Below are 23,543 nucleotides of genomic sequence, written 5' to 3'. Positions count from 1 at the left end.
GCTCAGCGCTGATGGGATTCTTCCTCTTGCCTAGATTAATCGCTTGAGGGGACATAAATTCAAATTGAGGAACGACAGTTGTAGAATAGATGTGTGGAAATTGCCTTTAGCCAGTGGGTGGTTGATTGCTGGAACAAACTTCCATCTGCCGCTGTGGAAGTTGACAGCTTAAATAAATTCAAGACTGAACTAGACAAACTTTTGGAGTGAATGGATGGGTGAAATGGGAAAGGTTTTTTTTTTTTTTTTTTTTTTTTGTTGGCTGATGCTGTATCCTTGCATCATATGCCTCTACTAATGCTAATATATATATAGTTGTGCCCCCATATCCGCTGATTCAGTTGCCCACGGTTAACCATGGGGAAAAACTTAACACGTACTACTCGCGCGTCCAATACGATGCTTCCCTTTATTTTTTAATAAAGAGAAGCATCGATTTTAAATCGAATAGCTTTTATTTTTACAATGTCACCTATGGTTTGGTCGCCAACATTATAAGGGTTCTTTATAGATTTAACCATCATTTTCACAATTTCTAAACAAAAAAAAAAAAAAAATTCTGACATCCCTGACATAAATAACAAAACAAAATTTGTCCTTTTGTGGTGTGACGGAACACAACAATCAATGTGATACACGGAATCAAATTAAACATTTGATCTCTTTTTTTTTTTTTTTTTTTTTTTTGAGTGGTAGATATGAAGACAGCGGGGGTTGCAAGATAATAAGTACACTAATCTCCCAATGACGACTTATGTGAACGCCGGTTCTTGTCATTTATTTACGACTTACAAAATATCTGTTTATACCTCTTCTAGTTATTACTTGAATTTTATGATTTCTAGGGTTTTTTTTTTTTTTTTTTTTAATTTGGAGTCTTGAAGTGTCTCAGTTAATCCAATCCCAGTAAATTGAGTCTGCCGTACAAGGAAATAACGTTATATATGGGGTCAGAATGGTACGCTAATGGGATGGGTGTTCACTTATATCCGCAGTTTCAGCCATTCACGGTATGTCTTGGAACGTATCCCCGCAGATACGGGGGTCTTACTGTATATATAATCAGTCCTCATATAACACGTTTACACTGTACAAATTCAATCATGCACAATTTATAGGGGTACAATGTCGCATATAACATGAACCAAATTCGCTTATGCATGATTCAGCTTTGTGTTTACAAGAAATGGCTGTCGAACATGGCTGAATCACCCCAGCTGAACGCAACTCTTACTGCATTGTTTACTCAGTTGCTACAGGCACGCTGCTTTATTTGTGTGTACCAAGTGTGCCTCCTCATTTTCGTTCTTTTTATACTGTAATTGTGCTCTATTCCCTAAAAATGAGTAAAATACTTGAAAAAAGTGTGAAAAGGAAGCGTGCGTTCAGAGACAAAATGAAAATATTTTCAAAAAATACAAAATTGTGAAACACTTAGCATTAGCATTAGCATTAGTAGAGGCATATGATGCAAGAAAGCAAGCTTATTCAGCATCAGCCAAAAAAAAAAAAAAAAAAAAACCCCACTCCCATTTCACCCCTCCGTTCGTTCAAAATACCTGTCCAGTTGAGCTTTAAATTTGTTTAGGCTATCAACTTCAACAACAAGTGATGGAAGTCGGTTCCACCAACCAACCACCCGCTGGCCAAAGGCAAATTTCCGCACATCTATCCGACATCCGTCCTTCCTCAATTTGAATTTATGCCCTCTGAGGTGATTATTCTGAGCAAGATGAAGAATCCCATTGGCATTGAGCATGCTCAAACCATTCAAAGCCTTATACACCTCTATCAGATCACCTCGCCGGTGCCTAGTCTCCAGACTCTGTAATTTGCAAAACTTAAGCCTTTCTTCGTAAGAGCAACCCTTTGTTCCATTCACTAATCTTGTTGCCCTTCTCTGTACCCGTTCCAGCAGCTCTACATCCTTCTTGAAATGAGGCCTCCAGACCTGTATACAGTACTCAAGATGTGGCCTAACCATTGCCTTATACAAGGGAATAATCACCTCCTTATCCCTGCTAGAAAAATTCCTGTATATCATTGACAAGACACCATGAGCTACTCTTGCAGCTCGTCTGCACTGCTCAGAGAACTTCATATCTGCCTGCACAATTACCCCCAGGTCCTTTTCATTCTCCACCACTGTCAGTGTAGTACCGCAGAGTTGATACGTTGCTCTGGGGTTACTGTTTCCCATATGTAGTACTTTACATTTGTCGATGTTAAACTTCAATTGCCACCTCTCAGCCCATCTGTTCAACCTATCCAGATCCTGTTGCAGCAGCATAGCGTCAGTAGTGTCCTTAACGACCCTGCCAACCTTTGTATCATCTGCAAACTTGGACATTAAACCAAGAAAATAAAAGCAACTTTTATAGCAGGAACAACTAAAAGTGTATCAAAATCCATTAGATCAAGACATAAAAGAATTAGAACAGATGGGATATCTGTTTGGATAGAAGATCAAACAAAGAAGAGATCGGGAACACGTTTGCATACAATAAAAGCAAAAACATTAGCAATATTTTATTACGATTATTAATTATGTTTGGTAATGTTTTGGTTATAAATGTGTGTTCAGTCTTGAGTGGTCAGCACCTAACCCTATTTTTCCCCATAAGGCCTGTTATTTATATTGCACAATTTTGCATTGCGCGAGTGCTTTTAGGAATACAACTGCTGTATTTAGATGACTGACTGTTTAGATATATATATGTAGGTATTAATGTGCTAAGTGTATGCTCATAACTGTGTGTGTATTTTGTCTGTAAAAGTACATATTTGCATGTAGTGCAAGCTGAAAAAAATATGGAATAACTTGTGGGGAGGGTCATACTCCCTCTGCCTGAGATCAGTTAACTACAGCCTTGATTGAAAATAACTTTATAAATTCCCCCAATCAGTGGAAATTGAACCCAGACCTCTCCAAATGAGTGGCATTAGGCAATATATTGTGCCAACTAAGCTGCTATGAGGACTTTAACAGAGTTGATGTTTACTACTGCCCCTTCAAGAAGCAATTTCCACCCTCCTCAGAAATGTAACTCTCCTGTCACCACTAATGACCCTTAGCTTCCCCCTCTCGACACACCACTGACCAGACCACATACAGAAACTCCCCGACTTACGGAAATTCGACTTTACGTTTTTGCTGGCTGGTGCAAACTTAAAAAAATCAAGGGAAAAAAAATCCATTTATTCCTACAGGATATTTTGCATCACATAGGAATAAATGGAGGTATCATTAAAATATTGTAATGTCAATATCACACTGTTTTTTTTTTTTTTTTTTTGTTGTTTTGTGGTAATTCGTTCCAACCCTTTGGAAGTTGAAAATTTCGCTTTATTACTTGGCTATTTATCTCTCTAAAAGGTCATATTTATAATGGAAATTTCACTACCCTTTTCATCGTTATCACATGTTCCATTATAAGAATCAATTTTGAACACCTTTGTGATATTTTTCTAAAAACACATTTCTGGAGGTCACTACCATAAAACAATAAAAACAATTTCCACTTTCCGTTTTATTGAACTTTTCTGTTAGTGCATCTAATTATAAATGGGTAATAAACTCGATCTTATTGCATTTGTGACAATTCCGATAACTGAAATTGTGTGGGTTTTTACGTTATTATGGTGAAATGTGTTCCCCTTCACTGAAATCTTCAATCATATAAAAACAATAAATAAGTTTTCAGAATCTTCTCTTCATTCCTATTTACTTATTACACTGATGAAGGAAAAACAACCAACAAAAAGTCCAAGTGGTGGCAGGGCTAGGAAACGAAACAAAATTGATTTAGAAATGAAGATAAAAATGATTAAGAAGTACAAAGCAGGATAAAGTTTGTCATCTATTGCAAGGGAATTAGCTCTTGCCGCTTCAACAGTGAATACTATTTTAAAGGACAGTGTACGTATAAAAAAACATGTCAAAGGATCAATGCACTTAAGATCAACAGTGATCACAAAATAGTGTTCTCAGGTGCTATATCGAAGATGGAACAGCTGTTAATAATATGGATGGAAACTCGGATTCAGAAACGAGTACCCCTGAGTCTAATGACCATTCAGATAAAAGCAACAAGTATTTATAAAGATATTAAGGATAAGTACGGCGAACCGTAACCCAAGTTCGTGGTAGCAACAGGTGGTTTTATAGGTTCAAGCATCGCACTGGTTTCCATAACGCTAAAGTATGTGGTGAAGCCGCCAGTGCCAATTCTGCAGCTGCACAGAAATTTTGTGATGTGTTGGAAAAAAGTATTGTTGTTGTTATTTGGTTTTTAGGAGCATTAGCAACTAAGGCCATATTGCTCCGAGGATATGCGGCGGTCATTCCTCTGACCTTTCCGCATCCTCCGTATTTGGTGGTCATGGGCTCAAACCCCGGTTTAATCAAGAAGTGTATGCTATGCACTGCCACTCCTGCCCACCTGGCTACAGAGGCGCCCAAAATATTATTGATGAAGGCGACTATTCAACGCAGCAAATTTTTAACATTGATGAGACTTCTGTATTGGAAAAAAATTCCGGATCGAACATACATTGCCAAAGAGGAAAATACAATGCCAGGTTTCACGATGTCAAAAGATAGGGCCACACTCTTGCTTGGGGCTAATGCAGCGGGAAATTACAGATTAATCCACTGCTTGTGTACCATTCTGGAAATCCTTGTGCATTTAAGGGCATCAATAAAGCCACCCTATCCGTGCATTTCCGATCGAACCAGAGAGCATAGATAACAATATCTCTCTTTGAAGATTGGTTTAAATGCAGCTTCGTTCCCAAGGTTGAAAAATATTGTAAAGACAATGACGTTCCTTTCGAATTTTGCTTCTATTAGATAATGCTCCTGGACATCCTACGCATCTAGATGATTTCAATTCAAACGTGAGAATCATATTTCTACTGCCAAACATGACTTCACTCATCCAACCAATGGATCATGGTGTTATTTATAATTTAAAAGCATACTATTTACGTACAGCATTTGCTCAGGCATTGGCTGCAGTAGATGAGAAAAATTTTACTTTAAGAGACTTTTGAAAATATTAAACATTAATAAGGCCTGGGCGGAAATTACTAAAAGTTGTTTAAATGGCGCGAATGGAAGAAAATATGCCCACAGCACATAAAAGGCTTCGAAAGATTTGAAAAACACAAATCATGTGAAGAGGTTACAGATAAGATTGTAAAGGTTGCAGAGCTACTTCAGTTAGAGATTGATGCCAAAGACGTGGAGGAGTTAATGGAGGAAGAAGAGAAGGAATTATCTAACGAAGAACTTATTGACTTGCAGGCAGTGATAGTGAAAGAAGAAAATGCTGACGAAGCTCAAGATGAACCAAATGAGGAACTGAGACACTTCATCACAAGAGTGATGGCAATGGCAAGGTTTTAATGGAAGATGGATCCTGACAGCGAACGATACTTAAAGTTAACAGAGGAGTGAATGATATGCTTGCTTGCTACAAAGAAATCTACAATGAAAAGAAAAAAGCCACCATCCAGTCATCCATTAATATGTTCTTTCGTAAGGTTGTGCAGCTGACTCCTAAATCTCCGCAGCGGCATACTTATCAGATGAAGATGTTGATTCTGGCAATGATGCTTGAGAGGTAAAACTTACTGACGTTATGCCTGTCTCCTCTCTTTCTTTCTTTTTTTTTTTTTTTTGTAATTTTATAATTTTGAAATTTTTTTTAAATTACATGCTTGTAATTTTTCCTGTACACGAGAAGAAAATTGAATAAATACAATAACTAATTCTATATACATGTTCATCGAATATTTATTTTTTGATTCAATCAATTCAACAAGCCCAGTTGAGAGTGCTGCTCAAGCAAGGGGGAAACTCCCAGACTTACGTAACGGTTGCATTCCACGGAACGCAACCGTTACGTAAGTCTGGGAGTTCGGTAACAGTATCAGAGAAGCTCCGATACGCACTCGCAAGCCTATTTCTCTTTCCAGAATCAATACTCTATAACAGGGGTGGGCAACTTTTTTCGTCAGCGGGCCGAATGAAATTTTCGTATCATGATGTGGGCCGAATGAAATTTTTCGCATCATGATGCGGGCCAGAATAGATTGAACGATTTAATAAAAAAAATCAGAACCTAAAAAATGTTATATTACTTGAATTACCAAATGATTAATGTATTTTTAAAAAAGATATCTGAATGTCCAATTATCATTGAAAATGCGGCATTCGGCATCAATTTTTTTTTTTTTTTAATTGGCTCATTTTATGGGCTATAAATTGTATTAAATTAAAAATTGTAATAATTAGAAAAGGCATAAAACATAAAATATCTCGCACCAATATTATTTTTTTCAATAAGAAGTCAAACCCAAAGGAACTTCGTTCGATCGATGCTACAATAATAATAATTAGGAAATAACTCTTTTGACGCTGCGTAGAATCACTTGGTTACTGTTGTAATGGCCGCGATTCTCGATTGAACCAAATTAAGCCGAATGTTTACGGCGAGTGTAGTCAGGTATGGATTTTCTATATTTATGCATTTACCGAGGTGGCCGGATGTGGCCCGCGGGACGGCTGTTGCCCACCACTGCTCTATAATATATATACATATATAAATAAAATAAATCTGCAGCCATTGTCCATCCACTGCAGGATGGAGGCCTCAACATGTCATATTGGGTGGAATGGATGATATCTGCCATGCTGGTACAATGCAGATTTACCATATTTATCAGTCAGAGGGTTGAACCCTGGTCTACTCAAAGAGTGTGTGCTATTGCACTCCTGCTCCTGACAAGTTGTCTATGGAGGCTTTATATATATACACACATATATTGATCATATATATTGATATTAATTGCCCCCAAGCATGTGCTCTTATCTGTAAGTGTATTGCGTCTGTAGAAGTGTGTTCACAGGCCTATAGAGGGCCTATATATAAAAAATACTTAAGCAAATTCCATTCCCCCCCTCCCCCGAGACTGTCCACCTAAGCGACTCCCAAGTCCTATTCTCCATCAATAGAAATGGCACAAAGTTGATATAACTTCATTAGCAACAGGAACTTGATCATTTGCTACACTCTATCCTATCCTCTCTGGATAAGAGGGATTTTGTTTACCAGCTTCACTCTGAGTGTAGCAAGTTCCCTGTGGGTCAGACACTTTGGAAACAAAAAACAAGGGTAGAAGAACACGTTTACTTTATAAGAAGCAGTATTTTCTAAAATTATATAAAACACTTCAATATCAGATTACCACAGTTTTAACACTAGAAATCCTAAAGTTTTCAGCATAACCCACCATCATAAAATGATATTCATTTAGGCTTTCCACTTTCAAAAAAGCTGCAGTAATACAGTAAACAGAAATCTATGTAGGGTGAAAATTTTCTTAGCTTATTCCAAGATGTACAAGGCCCACCAAAACAAGATTTGTGCCTTCATCACAAAACTATCCTAGTCGCTCTAATACCATAACAGAGATCAAGCTTCATCGGCTGACAATGGCAACAAAAGAGCATCACCTCTTAACCAAAAATCAGCTGGAGTAAACACCCATGCTGCTCCTCAACCACCGACCTGATAGTTGACACAGTTAGTGTCAAAAAAGACTCTCCACTGGACAGCATTCAGGCTAATCTCCACTCACGTAACCCTCAGAACTTCTGAAAAGTCTCAAGAATAAAGTTCTTCCTGAACATCTTTACTGTTTTCACTTTTCTTTGGTTTATTGTGTTTCTGACCATGTCCCAAAATGTAAGTTCATTTTTGTTATTATATACTGTTTACCTCAGAGGAAAGAGCCACATAGTTTAAAAACATGAGATAGTTTTATGTAACTAATTAATATCTATTAAATATCTAAATTATACCAGTCCAACAGGTTGCAGTATTGTCATTTCCAAAATAATTATTTTTGTATCATAGGGGTTTTTTTTTTTCCGTAATACGTTTTGAGATTGCAATTGCATACTTCTTTTGTATTAGTCCTATGAAATACTGATTTTTTGTGTTACTTGTCCTGTAATTATCTCTCCTTTAACTTGAAAATACATGATTGGTGAGACTTCAGCACATGGATTGCATTGATACCTTCTGTTCTGGTCTAAATTGTTATGCTAAATTCATATGTGAAGCAGACATTGTTTTGTCATAGTACTCAAACAATAATAACTCATAAAAATTTAAAATTATTTTATGTTTCTTTTTCATTTACAAAAATAAAATGTCAGTTTTACATAATCTCTCTAATTAAATTTTTAATATTTTAGCATATAAAAATTACTGAATATTACTATTCAGTCAGTATATCTCCTCTATTTGACAAAATATAAGGCTGAGGTAGTGCTCTTAATGCTGTTTACATTGATATTTACAGAAACAAGAAAAGAACAGATAGAATCAAAAGAAGATGAAAAAATTGCCACCAAAGAAGCTGATACCAAAGACCGAAGTGAAGACCATCTAGATCAAAATAAAGAAAAAAGAAAATTCATGTTTAATATTGCTGATGGTGGTTTCACAGAGCTACATACATTATGGCAAAATGAAGAAAGAGCTGCTGTTCCTGGGAGGGAATATGAAATCTGGCATAGGCGGCATGATTACTGGTTACTGGCTGGAATTGTAAAGTATCCTTTAAACCATAATATTGAAACCTTAGTAAAGGTTTTCATATATATATATTTTTTTTTGCAGATCCCAAAATTTAATAGTTTATTTTACATTTGAAAAAAATGAATGTTTTTTTCCTAATTTTTAAGAAAATTTTTTATACTATAAATTTTTGAAATATTTGTAAACAGTTCTGATGAGTATGACTTGTGCATCCTGAAGATCCACATTGAAAACTCTGTTCTAAATTTAAAGGAGGGGCAGTGAGGAATTATTTTAAAATAATTTAAAATTATATTGGTATTGAATATATTATTTTTTGTTCTTAACTGAATATATCTTATATACAGGGCCATTATAAAATAAATTTTGAGATTTCAAGCTTTGTATCTCTCAACTGCTTGTTGGAAATATTTGAAATCATGGAATATTCCTCTATTAGACATGCATTCATTGTACCCATTGTAAATTTCCATAAGTTAGTTTATGCTACCAGGTGCTGAGCGGCTATTTTAAGGTAAATACACATTGTGTCTGAAAAAGTTTAGGATTGCCTTTTGTTTTTTAAATGATACTACTAGCACCATACACTGGCCACTGTTGAAACTATTTACTATCAATTCTGAACTGGCTCTGTGCCAAGTTGCATCAGTATGCACAAATGCATTCTACTGGAAAGTCATGTTTAAGTTGGTGCATTAAAATCACATCATCATCATGGATTCAGCGAACAAGCAAAAGGTGGTGATAAAATTTTATTTTTAAGCTGGAAGTTGTTTTTATTTGGTTTTTAGGAGCATTAGCAACTAAGGCCATATTGCTCCGGGATATGCAGTGGTTTTCCGCATCCTCCGTATTTGGTGGTGACGGGCTCGAACCCCGGTCTAATCAAGAAGTGTGTGCTACGCACTGCTGCTCCTTCCCACCTGGCTACGGAGGCGCCTTAAGCTGGAAGAAATGCAACTGAAACAGTTGCAATGGTGAGTGCAGCTTATGGACACAAAGCACTATCACAGTCCACGTGTCCAACATTTTTCTTTCGTGGTGGAACAAGTTGCTGCATGTCAAGATTTGATTGAGATGGCAGGCAGTGATCCAGACTTTTTTTTTTTTTTTTTTTTTTTTTTAATCATAACTGGTGGTGAATCCTGGTACTTTGCATTACGAACCCAAAACAAAAAGACAATCAGCTGAATGGGTTGGAGAAAAATCGCTGAGGCCAGAGAAACTCCTGTTCCAAAAGTCCCAAACCAAAACAATGTTGGTGATCTTTTTTTTTTGACTGGAAAGTAGTTGTTCACAAAGAATTTGTAACAGTAGCACAGACATTGAACTCTGAATTTTACAGAGGAGTGATGGAGAGACTTTTGAAAAGAATTTAGCTTGTTGGGCTAGACACAGCTGAGTCAGGTGAGTGGTTCTTGCTTCACAACAGTGCACCTTCACACAACATAACCATAGTCAAGCAGTTTCTCACATGGAAGGGTGTTACAGTGCTCTACCATATGGTGACCTGTTTGGCATCTGCTGATTATTTTCTGTTTCCCAAAGTGAAATCCCACCTGAAAGGACACCATTTTGACAGCATTTCAGAGATCCAAACCAGTGTGACGTGGGTGTTAAACAGGGTTCATAAGGTCTGTTTCACAGAGCCATCCAGAAGATCTATGACTGGTCAAAGAGGTGTATCTAGTTACCAGGGAGCCGACCGGGCTAGCCGAGTGGGTAAAGTACCTGCCCGGCAACCCAAAGGTCGCGGGTTCGATTCCCGCCTTGGGCTTGGATCAAAGTACTGCAAAAACCTTGGGAGGTGCAATATGGCCACAGAAGCCGATGCGCCAACAACTACCAAATCAAAAAAAAAAAAAAAAAAGTTACCAGGGATGTACTTTGAAGATTAAATGATAATAAGTTTTCCCCTTGAGATTTTGATTGTTTATGAATGTAGTCCTAAAACTTTTCAGACACACCTTATAAACAAACTGATAGAAAAATTACAATGAAATAATTGTTAAAAATAAAAAAAAAAAAAAAAAGATTTCTTATATGTTCATATATACACTACTCTCTCAGAAGTATTCAGATACTCCTCCCAGTGTGGTAGGCAATGCAGGCAATAATAGAGGTATCACAGACAAGCTGAATAAGCTGTTGCAAATCACTCAGGAGTTTCAAAGAGGCTTCATCATTGCATGCCATAAATCAATTCGTTATAAATTAGCCACTGTATCACAAAATGGACTATGGCTAATTTAATGAAAAACATGGAAGAACAAGTGCAATGTAAGCATGCACAAATAGTCAGATAGGTTTTAAAAAATAATAATAATAAAAACCTGACTGATAGAAATTGCCAATCCTAGAAGTAATTGATGAAAGCAAACCAAGTGACTTCCTTAGTAAATGTTATATTATGTTATATTACAGACACTGCTGTTGACGTGCAGAGCTCTGCACGTCAACAGCAGTGTCTGTAAGTGCATCAGTAGTTCATCATAGGAAGCTACTTCTCGCAGGCCTCATATCACACCAACAAATGTCAGACATCATTTGTATTGGTGCTTAGCCCATTGTTCTTGGATTCTTTGACTGTGAAACAGAGGACACTATATTGCCACCTTGTCGTGAAATTCTTGTGGTTGACACTTGAAGAAATGCCAGGATTGTGCAGTATATGACAATATAGATAATTTTTACATAAGTATATACAGTCGAACTTCCCTATAACGAATTCGATAAATCCAGCGAAAAAATTCATTATAGAGAAATTTCGTTATACAGAGAATATCTTTTTTATTAGAAATTGTTATCTAATTAGAAAATGAAAATGAATCTACATTTATTTTTAACGTATTTTATTTCAAAAACATACTTATTTAAATTACGTTTACACAATTTTCACCGGTAAGTATCACAAATTTAAAAAATCTGTAATTTTCTTTTGCACAGTACAATTAAAAATTTTTTTGATTCTCAAAGAAAACCTCACATTTGTTCAGAGCATTAAAAACATTATCAGGAACATTTTCACAAAACTGTAAACCCATACGAACCGTTAATCAAGCGTTAATCATTTCTTCACGAGTTGGCTTTTCTACAGGTTGTTCTGATGCGTCATCGTTAATTTCTTCATGATCATGGTCGCGTTTAACACTGTTCAGCAGTATTTGTATTTCATCTTCATTTGGATGTTCTGCTGTGATCTACATAAACATAACTATCCAGTGTTATTTCATTTTCGATGTTTCCGGACAATTCTAATGTCCAAAAGTTTTTCAGTTGTGAAAGGGGTAGTTCATCTTGTTCATCCAGTCGTTGTTCAACTTCTGTATTCAATGCAAATCCCGCTTTCGAAAAACAATTTTGAATAGTATATTCAATGACATCGTTTGTCCAAACTTTTGCCAGTTCAGAGATGCAATCTCCAAGGTTAATTGTAACCTCCAAGTTTCTATTTTCTGATAACGCATTGACAATCTTCATTATTATTCTCTTTCGATAATGAAATTTAAAATTTTTAATAATGCCTTGGTCCATTGGCTGGAGTTTTGATGTTATGTTTGGTGGTAAAAACAACAACTTTGCACTTTTAAGTTTGGCAGAATGTGCCGGACAGTTGTCAGTTACCAAACGATTTTCCTTTTTTCTTTTGTTATACGCTTGTCTAGTTTTAATATCCATTCTTTAAAAATATCACTTGTCATCCATGCTTTTTTATTAAAAGGTGTAGTCAACTTCCAAAGATTTTGTGCCTCTAAAACATCTTGTGTTTTTTGATATTCCGATGACTAAAAGTCTTAATTTTTCACTTCCTGTCATATTTGCTCCAACTAGCACAGTGATTCTTTCTTTGCTTTGTTTTCCGCCAAAACATTTATCATCCTTAAAAGCAAGTGTTCTATTCGGTAAACATTTAAAGAATAAACCCATTTCGTCAGCATTAAAAATATCCTTACACTCATATTCTTCCAAAATCTTCTTTAAGGTATTGTTCCTCCAACTGTTGCAATCTTCTTTGCTCACATTAACACTTTCTCCACAAATAACCTTTTCCACAATTCTGTGCCACTTCTTAAATTTATCTAGCCACCCAGTGCTTGCATTAAATTCTGTATGTCCAAGGGACTGTGCAAATTTCAGAGCTTGTTGCTTAATTATTATGCCCGATATTGGGATATTGTTTTCACATATCATTTGCACCCATTTTAGAACAACTTTATCAACATCTTCGTATGTATACAACTTAATTCGCTTCTTGTCTGCTCCTCCTTCAATTGCATTTAAAATTGATTCTCGATTTTTTTAATCATAGATAAACTGCTTGCAGATATGCCATATTTCTCCGCAACATCATTTTTCTTAAAATCCTGGTCAATATCATAACAATCTTTGCTTTATCATTAATACTTAAACACTTTCTCTTCAACATTGTTTTCGCAATTGTAAAAATTACTGGACTGCAGCTCTTGCCAATACATACACCACAAACTTCGCTGCACTGGCCATATAGTGAATTGTTAGCACTGTACCGCCTACTCAATGACGTTCGCTTGCCAATTCAACAGTATCACTCCCTTTGAAGAAATATACGACTTTATGAATTTCTTTTATTCTGCTTTCATTCATATATACACGAAAGAAAATTTATGATTAATGTATGCTGTATGTTACTTTTCAGAAAAAAAAAAAAAATACAAGAGCATATAGCTTATGTGATTGATGACGAACGAAATAAAAAAAAAAAAAAAAAATTCATGAAAACCATCTACTTGGAGTCCAGTTAGACGAGAACGGACATATCATATAATGATTGACATGAAGGTCACGTGGTACAATTGAGGTGAGAAGCAAATGTCACTCAGTAGGCGTTACTAAAAACCGACTATGGTAGCATTCTATGTATTGCCGCCGCAGCATGCTAAAGGTTTACCGCAGCGAATTTTGTTTTCCCCTGAGCCAACATCAATTTACAAATCTACCCTATTTATTGTAAAGTTTACGACCACTTTTAAGAAAACACATTTGGTTTAATAACTGTAACAAAAATGAAACAATGACCCTCCTACCGGCCACAAGTGTTCACTAAAAGGATGATTATTTAATTCCAGATGCTAATGCACAATTTTGGAAGGAAGGAGGCAGTATATTTGAGCGGCTGTTTAGCAGTAAATGCTTGAAAACCTTCAAAAATGCTTTTACTAATTTTTTTAAAAATTCGTTGTAGAGAGACTAACACTTCGTTATATGGGGTTAATTTTACATGTAATTTCGTTTCAAGGTGCAATGTTTCGCGAAAAAATTTGTAATATAGAGAAATTCATTAAATAGAAGTTCGTAATAGAGAAGTTCCACTGTATTTATTTCAATATGGTGGGTTTTTTTTTTTTTTTTTTTTGCCTAACTTTCTTGTCTTTTCACCAACTGTTACTTATTTACATATTTTATATATATTTATTTATTTTATTATTTTATTTATTTTTTTTTTTTTTGGCCATAACTCAAAAGCCTAGGGCTTCCTTGCAATATATGGCTAAAAAACTAATACTAACATTGCTTGAGTGTTCCATTAAAAATGTGTACTTATTTACATTTCAATATTGTTATGCACTTTAAAATAAAAGAAAATATATTCACTATATCTGTACTAAAACAGATTCTCGTGCTATAATTAATTTGAATTATTTTGTTTCTAGTCATGAAGATAAAGGTTTTTTGTACCGAAAGTGAATGAACAAAATAGTTTACATAGATTTGTTCCACCAATACAGAACACCAGTTCACCAATTTCTTCACTCTTCCAAATTGTTTGTTTAGTCAAAAAATGTCAAAAAATACTGATGAGATTATTTCTTCCCCTCCCCAAAACTTTCAAATATTACAGCAATGATACATTCCTAGAATTAACATCACTGATGGTATTCTGATCCAGATCTCTCCAGTGATTAATGACCGATATAACCAAAAGAAAATCTTTAAAGTAGAATAAATAAAGAACTGGTTAACTGCTCTGTAAGACAGAAAAAGAAGGGAGGACACTGGTAAGAAAAGTAAAATGCCATTATTGAATGCATTCAGGAAACATTTTATGCCATAAGTCTAAAAAAAAAAAAATTAGAGAAAACTCAATTATTTTATGAGTTATGAGCAATTTTTTTTAGCTTGTTTGGTACAACAAATCAAGTGATGTGTCTTTAATAAAGTAATTTACTTCTCAAAAATAAAATCTAAGATTGGATCAGATGGTGAATCTTAGCTTCAGAAAAATGTAAAGATAATTGCTTTTAAGAAATATTTCTTAACTGTAAACAGACATGGATATGGACGATGGCAGGACATCCAAAATGACACTTCATTTGCAATTATCAATGAGCCATTCAAAATGGATGTTGGTAAAGGCAATTTCTTAGAAATAAAAAACAAGTTCCTAGCAAGAAGGTTTAAAGTAAGTAGTTTATTTAAATATTTTTGATATATGTATGTACATGCACACACACACCTCAGCAGTAGTTTTAATGTTACTTGACTTTTATTGCAGCATGATTTGTTAACTCAATTATTTTATGAGTTACGAGCAATTTTTTGTTAGCTTGTTTGGTACAACAAAAAGTATAAGGATAATTATACATACCTGCAAACTCTTCAGTTTAGTTGGAAATTTTCTGGTAATTTGATGTGCCTTATGGTTTTCATATAAGTTTGGTTTCTTCTGATTTTTAGTCTAGTTGTTGTTTTTCAAATTCACAAATATGTTTGTTTGTTTTTAAAATCATTTATGGACCTATTGCATTTTATGATATAAACTTTAAAACTGTCATTAGGCTGCTCTGCTCACACTTAGTGACCACATGCTGGTATGTATTTACATTAGGTAAAAATTATATCCAGATTTTATATGTCATATTTTTCTACAGGTGTTTGTTTACATATTTTATTTTTGTGATAAAAGTTTAACTCTTAATAACCATAAAAGAGTTAGCAAAAGCTTACGATGCCGAAGTTCATGACAAGAAATATGCATTTACTCAAAGCTTAATAAAGAGACGGCACTCATCTCAATAATCTGTTTTGGTTATATGAATCATAAAACAGTAGTGTGAGAAAACATTGGTTAACTAAAAACGGTGTTTAAAAATCGTGATAAGGAAGCATGGTTTAAAAGAGTAATTGAAAAACTTAGCCTAGAGGAGGAGGGGTGCACCATATCGTCCTCTAGTTGTCTGAAATTAAAATTAAAAAAGGATTAAGGCCAATAGTCGGGAGGCGCCTCCGTAGCCAGGTGGGAAGAAGCAGCAGTGTGTAACGCACGCTTCTTGATTAGACCGGGGTTCGATCCCGTCACCACCAAATACGGGGATGCGGAAAGATCAGGGAATGATCACCGCATATTCCCGGAGCAATATGGCCTTAGTTGCTAATGCTCCTAAAAACCAAATAACAAACAAACAAACAAGCCAATAGTCGAGAACGACGGACTTTCGATGGTTCATCTTCAGTTGTCAATAAAATGAAGAGCGAAAGGTTGCTGTAGATCTTGTAAACAGAAACACCCAAAATGTTGTGCTGGACATGTGGTAATTTAATTTGGGTGAGATTCCAAATGGTAGACAAGGTAACTGAAGTTATTATTATTATTATTATTATTATTATTATTGATAATATTATTATTATTAATGTTATTATTATTGATAATATTAAAATATAAATGGTGCAAGGAAGCCAGAGGCTTATACTGCACCAGGAAAAATAAATAAATTCCCGAGTTACGCAATTCTTCTTTAATGATAGCTAAAGAAAATCGATGAGTCAAGTGTGGATATTAGACAGGTTCTGTTTACAAAAACTATTGTAAAATATTTCGTGTCCAAGCTGCATATTTTGTTTCTCCAGAAATGCCTCTCACACAACACAATTCCTAAATTTGCCCGCATATGCTCCAAGCATGTTTGTAGTAAATATCCACACCTTACTCGTCAATTTTCTTTAGCTATCATTAAAGAAGAATTACAGAACAGGTTTCACAACAAACATAAACTGTTACACCACGTACATTACCTAAAATCTAATTTAAAAAGGAGCGTAACCCCCACAGAGTGGATTGAGTTTGTTGATTTAAGCAACATATGTATTAACGCAGCAGCCCATCAAGTCAGCCAAAAGCATTTGAAAAAAACAGAATAAGCTTACTCAAGTACACCACAAACCTTGCACACTTTCCGTCATTAATGTTTCATCCCAAAAGTTCTCTCCCTCTGAGCTCTCTGGCCTCTAGTATGGTTTCAATTTCGCAGTTAAAAGTAAACATTACCCTATAGAAAATTGTATAATAGAACTACAAACTAAACTCAGGAATCACCCAGATAAAAACCACATTTTCCATGAAACAAATGCTGTCATAAACGCTCGTCTTACATCCAAATCTAATGTCTAAACAGCAACAAATTAATATGTGTAAGCTAAGAAATAATCCCAATGTTATTATTCAAAATGCCGACACCATCGTTATTCTGGATAAACAGGACTGTGTTAATAAAAAAAAAATACAACAAGTTCTTTCCGACTCACAAACTTATAAAAGTGACAATCATTACACCAGTTCAAAGCTGAAAAACAAGTTAGATACCCTGCTTAGAAGGCTACGAGCAAATCATGAAAAAAACTTACACACTTTACAACAAATAGATATCCGTAACAACATCTTACCCCATATGTTTGGCATTATTAAACTCCATAAACCAGACCACCCTTTATGCCCGATTGTTTCCTATAGCAAATCCACCTTTGCAAATTTATCTTCCTGGTCAAGATCATTTCTCCCCTCATGAAATTTTCTATATTCTGGATCTACAACACTTGCCAAGTGTTTGACCACATAAGCCCTTGATTTCATAAGACCTAAGACCTTGATTTCACTTTACAGGCCCTACGCAACCTTTTAACTTTGGACAATACCTTAGCAAATCGGACTTCTCTCAACGTTGACAGAATTCTGGGGCTCGTTACTGTACTAATTAAAGCTAGACACTTCTATTTTCAAGACCAAGTATATGAACAGATTTTCGGACTCCCTATGGGCCTAGGTATCTCAGCGCCCTTATCTGAGATACACCTTGCCACAGTCGAACATCAACCCTTCAACCTTTTCCGGCAAATATTAAACTTTACATCCGGTATGCAGACGACGTTCTAATAATCAGAGACCAAAACGCCATCAACGATCTTTTTACCAGTTTCAATTCAGTACACCCAAGATTAAAATACACCTTAGAACTAGAAACTAATAACGCAATCAATTTTCTTAATTGAACTATACATAAACACAGGCTTAAGACGAAAATCTACAGGGAAAAAACCAACACAGGCCAATACTTATATTTTCCCTCACATCACCTCCTTAGTGTAAAGAAATCAGTTCTTTACAACCAAGTTTTTAATGCCTTCATTTTTAATGCCTGCCAATCACATGATGATCTATCTTTCGAGCTAAAATATCTCACTGAAATATTTACAGCCAGAAAATATCCCATCAAACTAATCCAACACATTATTTCAACTGTTAAAAGTAAGATTAGTAGTTTAAGTTTTTCTAAACCCAGTTATAAAAAATCCAACCCGTCCAACATTCGCGTTGTTCTCCCTTATCACAGTCAAATCACTAGACAATTAAGACAATTACATCTTATCTTCACTAACACTGATATCTCTATAATAAGTTAGGAGCCCCTTTTAATAAATATAAAGAAACCCGCATTAACAATACTAAAAACATCAACAATATAGTTTATTTAATCAAATGTCAACCCGAGTGTAACGCATGCTACGTCGGCAGAACTAATAAATTTGGACCATCCACCATCGCTAACACATGCACCTACTACCACGTCCATACTTTTCAGACACAGCAAAGCAAGGAAATACTGAACTGTCACACACTCATAACCACAACCCGTTGGTTGATACCGCAACGACCATCATCAAATTAAATTCAAATTATAAACTCCTTCTATATGAAACCCTTATAATAGAATGGTATCAACTCAATACCGATCTTGACATCTTAAACACAAATTATCATTCTTCTCTTTCATGGTGATTCCCTTCTAATTTTGACTCTCTCTCTCTCTCTCTGTTGGGGGGGGGGGTAACTCGGGATTTTTTTTTTTTTTTTTTTCCTGGTGCAGTATAAGCCTCTGGCTTCCTTGCACCATATGGCTATTAATAATAATAATAACTTCTGGTTACCTTGTCTACCATTTGGAATATCATGCAAATTAAATTACCACGTGTCCAGCACAACATTTCGGGTATTTCTGTTTACAAGATCTACAGCAACCTTTTTGCTCTTCTTTTTATCGCCAACTGAAGATGAACCATCGAAAGTCCATCGTTCTCGACTATTGGCCTTAATCCTTTTTTAATTTTAGACAACTAGAGGACGATATGGTGTACCCCTCCTCCTCTAGACTAAGTTTTTTTCAATTACTCTTTTTAAACCACACTTCCTTATCGCAATTTTTAAACACCGTTTTTAGTTAACCAATGTTTTCTCACACTACTGTTTTATGATTCATATAACCACAATGGATTATTGAGGTAGTAGTAGTAGTGGTAGTGGCATGTGATGCAAGAAAGCAAGTGTATGAGCTTATGCAGCATCAGCTATCAACAAAATAGCTAAATGGTCCCAAAACAATGGTTTTCGTCTCTCACACCAAAAAACAGTTGGGATACACTTCTGTAGAAAGCGTAACCTACACCAACATCCGGAACTTAGACTAGAAAATCAGGTCATACCAGTGGTCCCTAGTGTTCGCTTTCTGGGTGTGATATTCGACAAAAACTCACTTTCCTTGATCATATAAAAATGCTCCAGACTAACTGTCTTAAAAAGCTTAACATTTTAAGAGTTCTATCAGGCACAACGTGGGGAGCTGACCATTTCACGCTGCTAAATCTCTACCATGCACTAATACAGTCACGTCTGGATTATGGTTCTGTTGTATATAGCTCTGCTAGACCAAGTGCTTTACGTTGGCTTGATCCTGTACACTACAGTGCTCTTCGTCTTGCACTGGGGGCATACCGTACATCACCGGTTCAGAGCCTATATACCGAAGCGCATGCAACACCCTTACAGCTACGGAGACAAATGCTTTTATTAAATTATGCCACAAAACTCAAAGGGCATCCAAACCACCCCACTTGGAACGGTGTTTTCCACCCTAAATGGGAAAACCTTTATAGAGCTTACCCATCAATAAACCCACCAACTGGGATACGTCTTCGCTCACTACAAGTTGACTGGCAAATTGACCTGAGTAAGATACAGCCTACTGCCTCTCATGCAGTCCCGCCATGGATGTATCATATACCGCCGTGTGACTTTTCATTCACAGCCTGGGGAAAACACACCATGTCTTAACAGAACTTGCTACGAATACATGCCACACTGAGAACCCAGCACGGCCAGTACACACCGATCTACACAGATGGATCTAAAACTGAAAAGCATGTTGGTGCAGCAGCAGTATTTCCTAACATCACTTTGTCCAAAAAACTCCCCACTGAATGTAGCAGCTATACTGCAGAACTCTGTGCTATCCACATAGCCTTAAACTACACACTCTCAAGAACTAGACTCCACAGCGTTATTTATACTGACTCCATTAGTGCTATCCAAGCTATACAACACAATACAAAAAATGATAACCCCCTACTTAGACAGATCTGGAATACTCTGACCAAGTTAAACCAGAAGAAACAACAGGTTCTGTTATGTTGGATCCCTGGTCACGCTGGCATTTCTGGAAACGAACAGGCCGACCTAGCTGCCAAAACTGCTACCGATCCTATAGACCAATCCTTCACTACACCTATATCTGACTATAAATACATTATAAATAAGCGATGCCTTGAACTATGGCAACATATCTGGCAGAATCAAGCCAACAATAAGCTACTTGGCATAAAAAAATATCTAAAACCATGGAGATCTAGTATCCGTGAGAACCAACATGAAGAAGTTGTATTAGCCCGATTAAGGATAGGCCACACACACCTGACACATCTTTATTTGCTGGCAGCCACTGACCCACCACTGTGTACAAACTGCAACACTCAGCTCACTGTCCACCATCTACTTATTGATTGTCCCAAGTACAGTATTCAGCGACAAGCTATGTTTATCTCATCTCCCACGACGAACACCTCTCTCAGCATTTCTGATCTACTAGGAGACACACCACATGTGTCCAAAATTTTTGATTTCCTCAAACATATAAAACTATACAACACAATATAAATTTGAACAGCATCTCTACAGACGCAATTCAAGATTTAACATCACCATAGTTAGGCACATTATGGCCTTTGCTGTCCTTGCGCCGTAAAGCCCCCAAAACAACAACAACAGCATCAGTTAAAAAAAAAAAAAAAAATCACACCATTCCCTCCAAATGCCTTTCCAGTTCCTCCTTAAATTTATTTAACCTATAAACTTCCACGACAGATAGAAGTTTGTTCCAGCAATTAACCACCCTCTGGCTAAAGGCAAATTTCCGCACATCTATTCTACATCTGTCTTTTCTTAATTCGAATTTATGCCACCTTAGGTACGTAATTTGAACAAGTGGAAAGATCCCATCAGAATTCAGCATGCTCAACTCATTCAAGGCCTTATACACCTCAATCAGATCACCGCACAGGAGCCTAGTCTCCAGCCACTGCAATTTGCAGAACTTAAGCCTCTCTTGGTAAGAGGATCCCTTCATTCTCTTCACCAATCTTGTTTCCCTTTCTGTACACGCTCAAGTAAATCTACATCCTTCCTAAAATGAGGCCTCCAGACCTGTATGCAGTACTCAAGGTGTGGCCTGACCATTGCCTTATACAGAGGGACAATCACCTCCTTTTCCCTGCTAGCAAAATTCCTATATGTCATTGACAAAACCCCATGACCTGGGCAGCCTGTCTGCATTGCTCAGAAAACTTCATATCTGACTGCACAATTACTCGCAGATCTTTTTCATTTTCTACCACCTTAAGTGTAGTACCACACAGTCGGTACGCTTCTCTGGGGTTACTTCTACCCATATGTAGTACTTTGGATTTGTCAAGGTTAAACTTCAGTTGCCACTTCTTAGCCCATATGCCCAAATTATCTAGATCCTGTTGCAGTAGCACACTGCCATTACTGTCATTAACAACCCTGCCAACCTTTGTATCATCTGCAAACTTCGACATTAAGCCTGATATACCTTTATCAATATCATTGATAAATATACAAAACAACAGTGGACCTAACACCGAACCCTGTGGGACTCCACTAATAACATTAGTCCAAGAAGAGCAGCACCCATTGATTACCACCCTCTGTCTTCTAGCACTTAACCATCCTTTTATCCATTGTAGCAACTTACCCTTAATACCATTCTGCTCCAATTTGTACAATAGTCTTCCATGCACAACAGTGTCAAAAGCTTTCCTGAAATCGAAATATATGATATCAAAATTATTTTTCGCATCCACTTCCTTTGTAACCACATCATAATATCCTATCAAATTTGTCAGACAAGACTTTCCCTTAACAAACCCATGCTGTGTCTGAATTATTGCTGCAGTCTTGTCTAGATGATCCTGCAATGCATCTTTAACCAGTGACTCCGTTATTTTACCCGGAACAGAAGTTAAACTAACTGGTCTGTAATTACTCGTGTCACCCTTCGATCCTCCTTTGTGAATTGGGGATACATTTGCACGTCTCCAGTCCGTGGGAACCTCCCCTGAGTCCAAGGATGCTCTCATAATTATGGCTAAGGGTTTGCTTAGTTGCTTTGCCTCCTCCTTTAATATAACTGGATAGATCCCATCCACCCCAGGTGCTTTTCTTACGTTTAACTTCAACAATTTCTCTTCCACTTTGCTCTCAGTTATTACAAGATCATTAAGTATCCTGCTACAATTTGATAACCTTCTGCCATTTTCAAACCTTAATAATTTCTTACGTGTGAATGTAGATGCAAAATACTCATTCAGTTTGTTTGCTATCTGAGCAGGATCATCAACAGTCGAACCATCGATGTCAAGTGGACCAATCAGATTCATCCCCTTCCTTTTAGAGTTTATATAAGTAAAGAAATCCTTACTGTTTTTCTTAACATCTTTTGCCAAGGATTTCTCGTAATCTGCCTTCGCCTGCCTAACCTCCTTTGTGACCTGATTACAGATCAACTTATATCTGCCATAGGCTTCTGAGTCGCTTGATAATTTATATGCATCCCATGCATTTTTCTTCTCTGTTACGAGTCTCATTTTTTCATTTGACAACCATTTAGGCCTAAACCTTGAACAATATTTCTTAATAGGTATGAAACTTTTAGTAGCTTCTACGATTAATTCCTTGAATGCTTCCCACTTAGAATTTACTGTTGGTAACATCGTCAATTGATCCCACTGTACAGAATTTAAAAACTGTCGGAGACCACTGTACTCGCCTTTACGGAAGCAAAAACCCTTTCCTTTACCCCTGATGGTAATTAAGCCTTTAAGTAAATCCCACGTCAGTACACTGTGATCCCTGCCAACTAGTGGTTCTTTTATCTGCAAATTCCTAATACATGAATGATCACTGCTGATAACCAGATCAAGAGTATTACTTTCTCTGGTTGCCTCTCGAACATGCTGCTGCAGAAAACAGTCATCCTATAAATCCACAAAAGTCTGACTAGTGTGTGAGTACCCAACCCACAAGTTCCAGTCAATATCTGGGAAGTTAAAATCCCCCATTATAAGACATTCCGATTTACTAGCCCACTCTATTTCTCTGTACAATTGTTCATTGTACCCATTCAAGTCATTAGGCCTATAACACACTCCTATTCTTAATTTTTGCTTTCGCAGTGCTTGTCACACCAAACTGACTCAACAGTGCACTGT

General features: G+C 36.4%; 1 protein-coding gene across 3 annotated transcripts in view; it reads left to right on the top strand.

The window, feature by feature from the left end:
- The window catches only part of LOC150086692 (ATP-dependent chromatin remodeler CHD5-like), a 683,856-nt gene that overhangs the window by 639,561 nt on the left and 20,752 nt on the right, over window positions 1-23,543 (top strand). For all 3 annotated transcript variants that reach the window (XM_090372691.1, XM_090372693.1, XM_090372692.1), the window contains 2 exons: window positions 8,377-8,629; window positions 14,922-15,054. In XM_090372691.1, coding sequence (XP_090228817.1) covers window positions 8,377-8,629; window positions 14,922-15,054 — 386 coding nt within the window. The remainder of the gene's footprint in view (window positions 1-8,376; window positions 8,630-14,921; window positions 15,055-23,543) is intronic.

This window comes from Mastigoproctus giganteus, chromosome 4, assembly GCF_048544385.1.
Source record: "Mastigoproctus giganteus isolate SK-2022 chromosome 4, ASM4854438v1, whole genome shotgun sequence".
Classification (NCBI taxonomy): domain Eukaryota; kingdom Metazoa; phylum Arthropoda; class Arachnida; order Uropygi; family Thelyphonidae; genus Mastigoproctus; species Mastigoproctus giganteus.
This window is presented reverse-complemented; position numbering and strand designations above follow the sequence as displayed.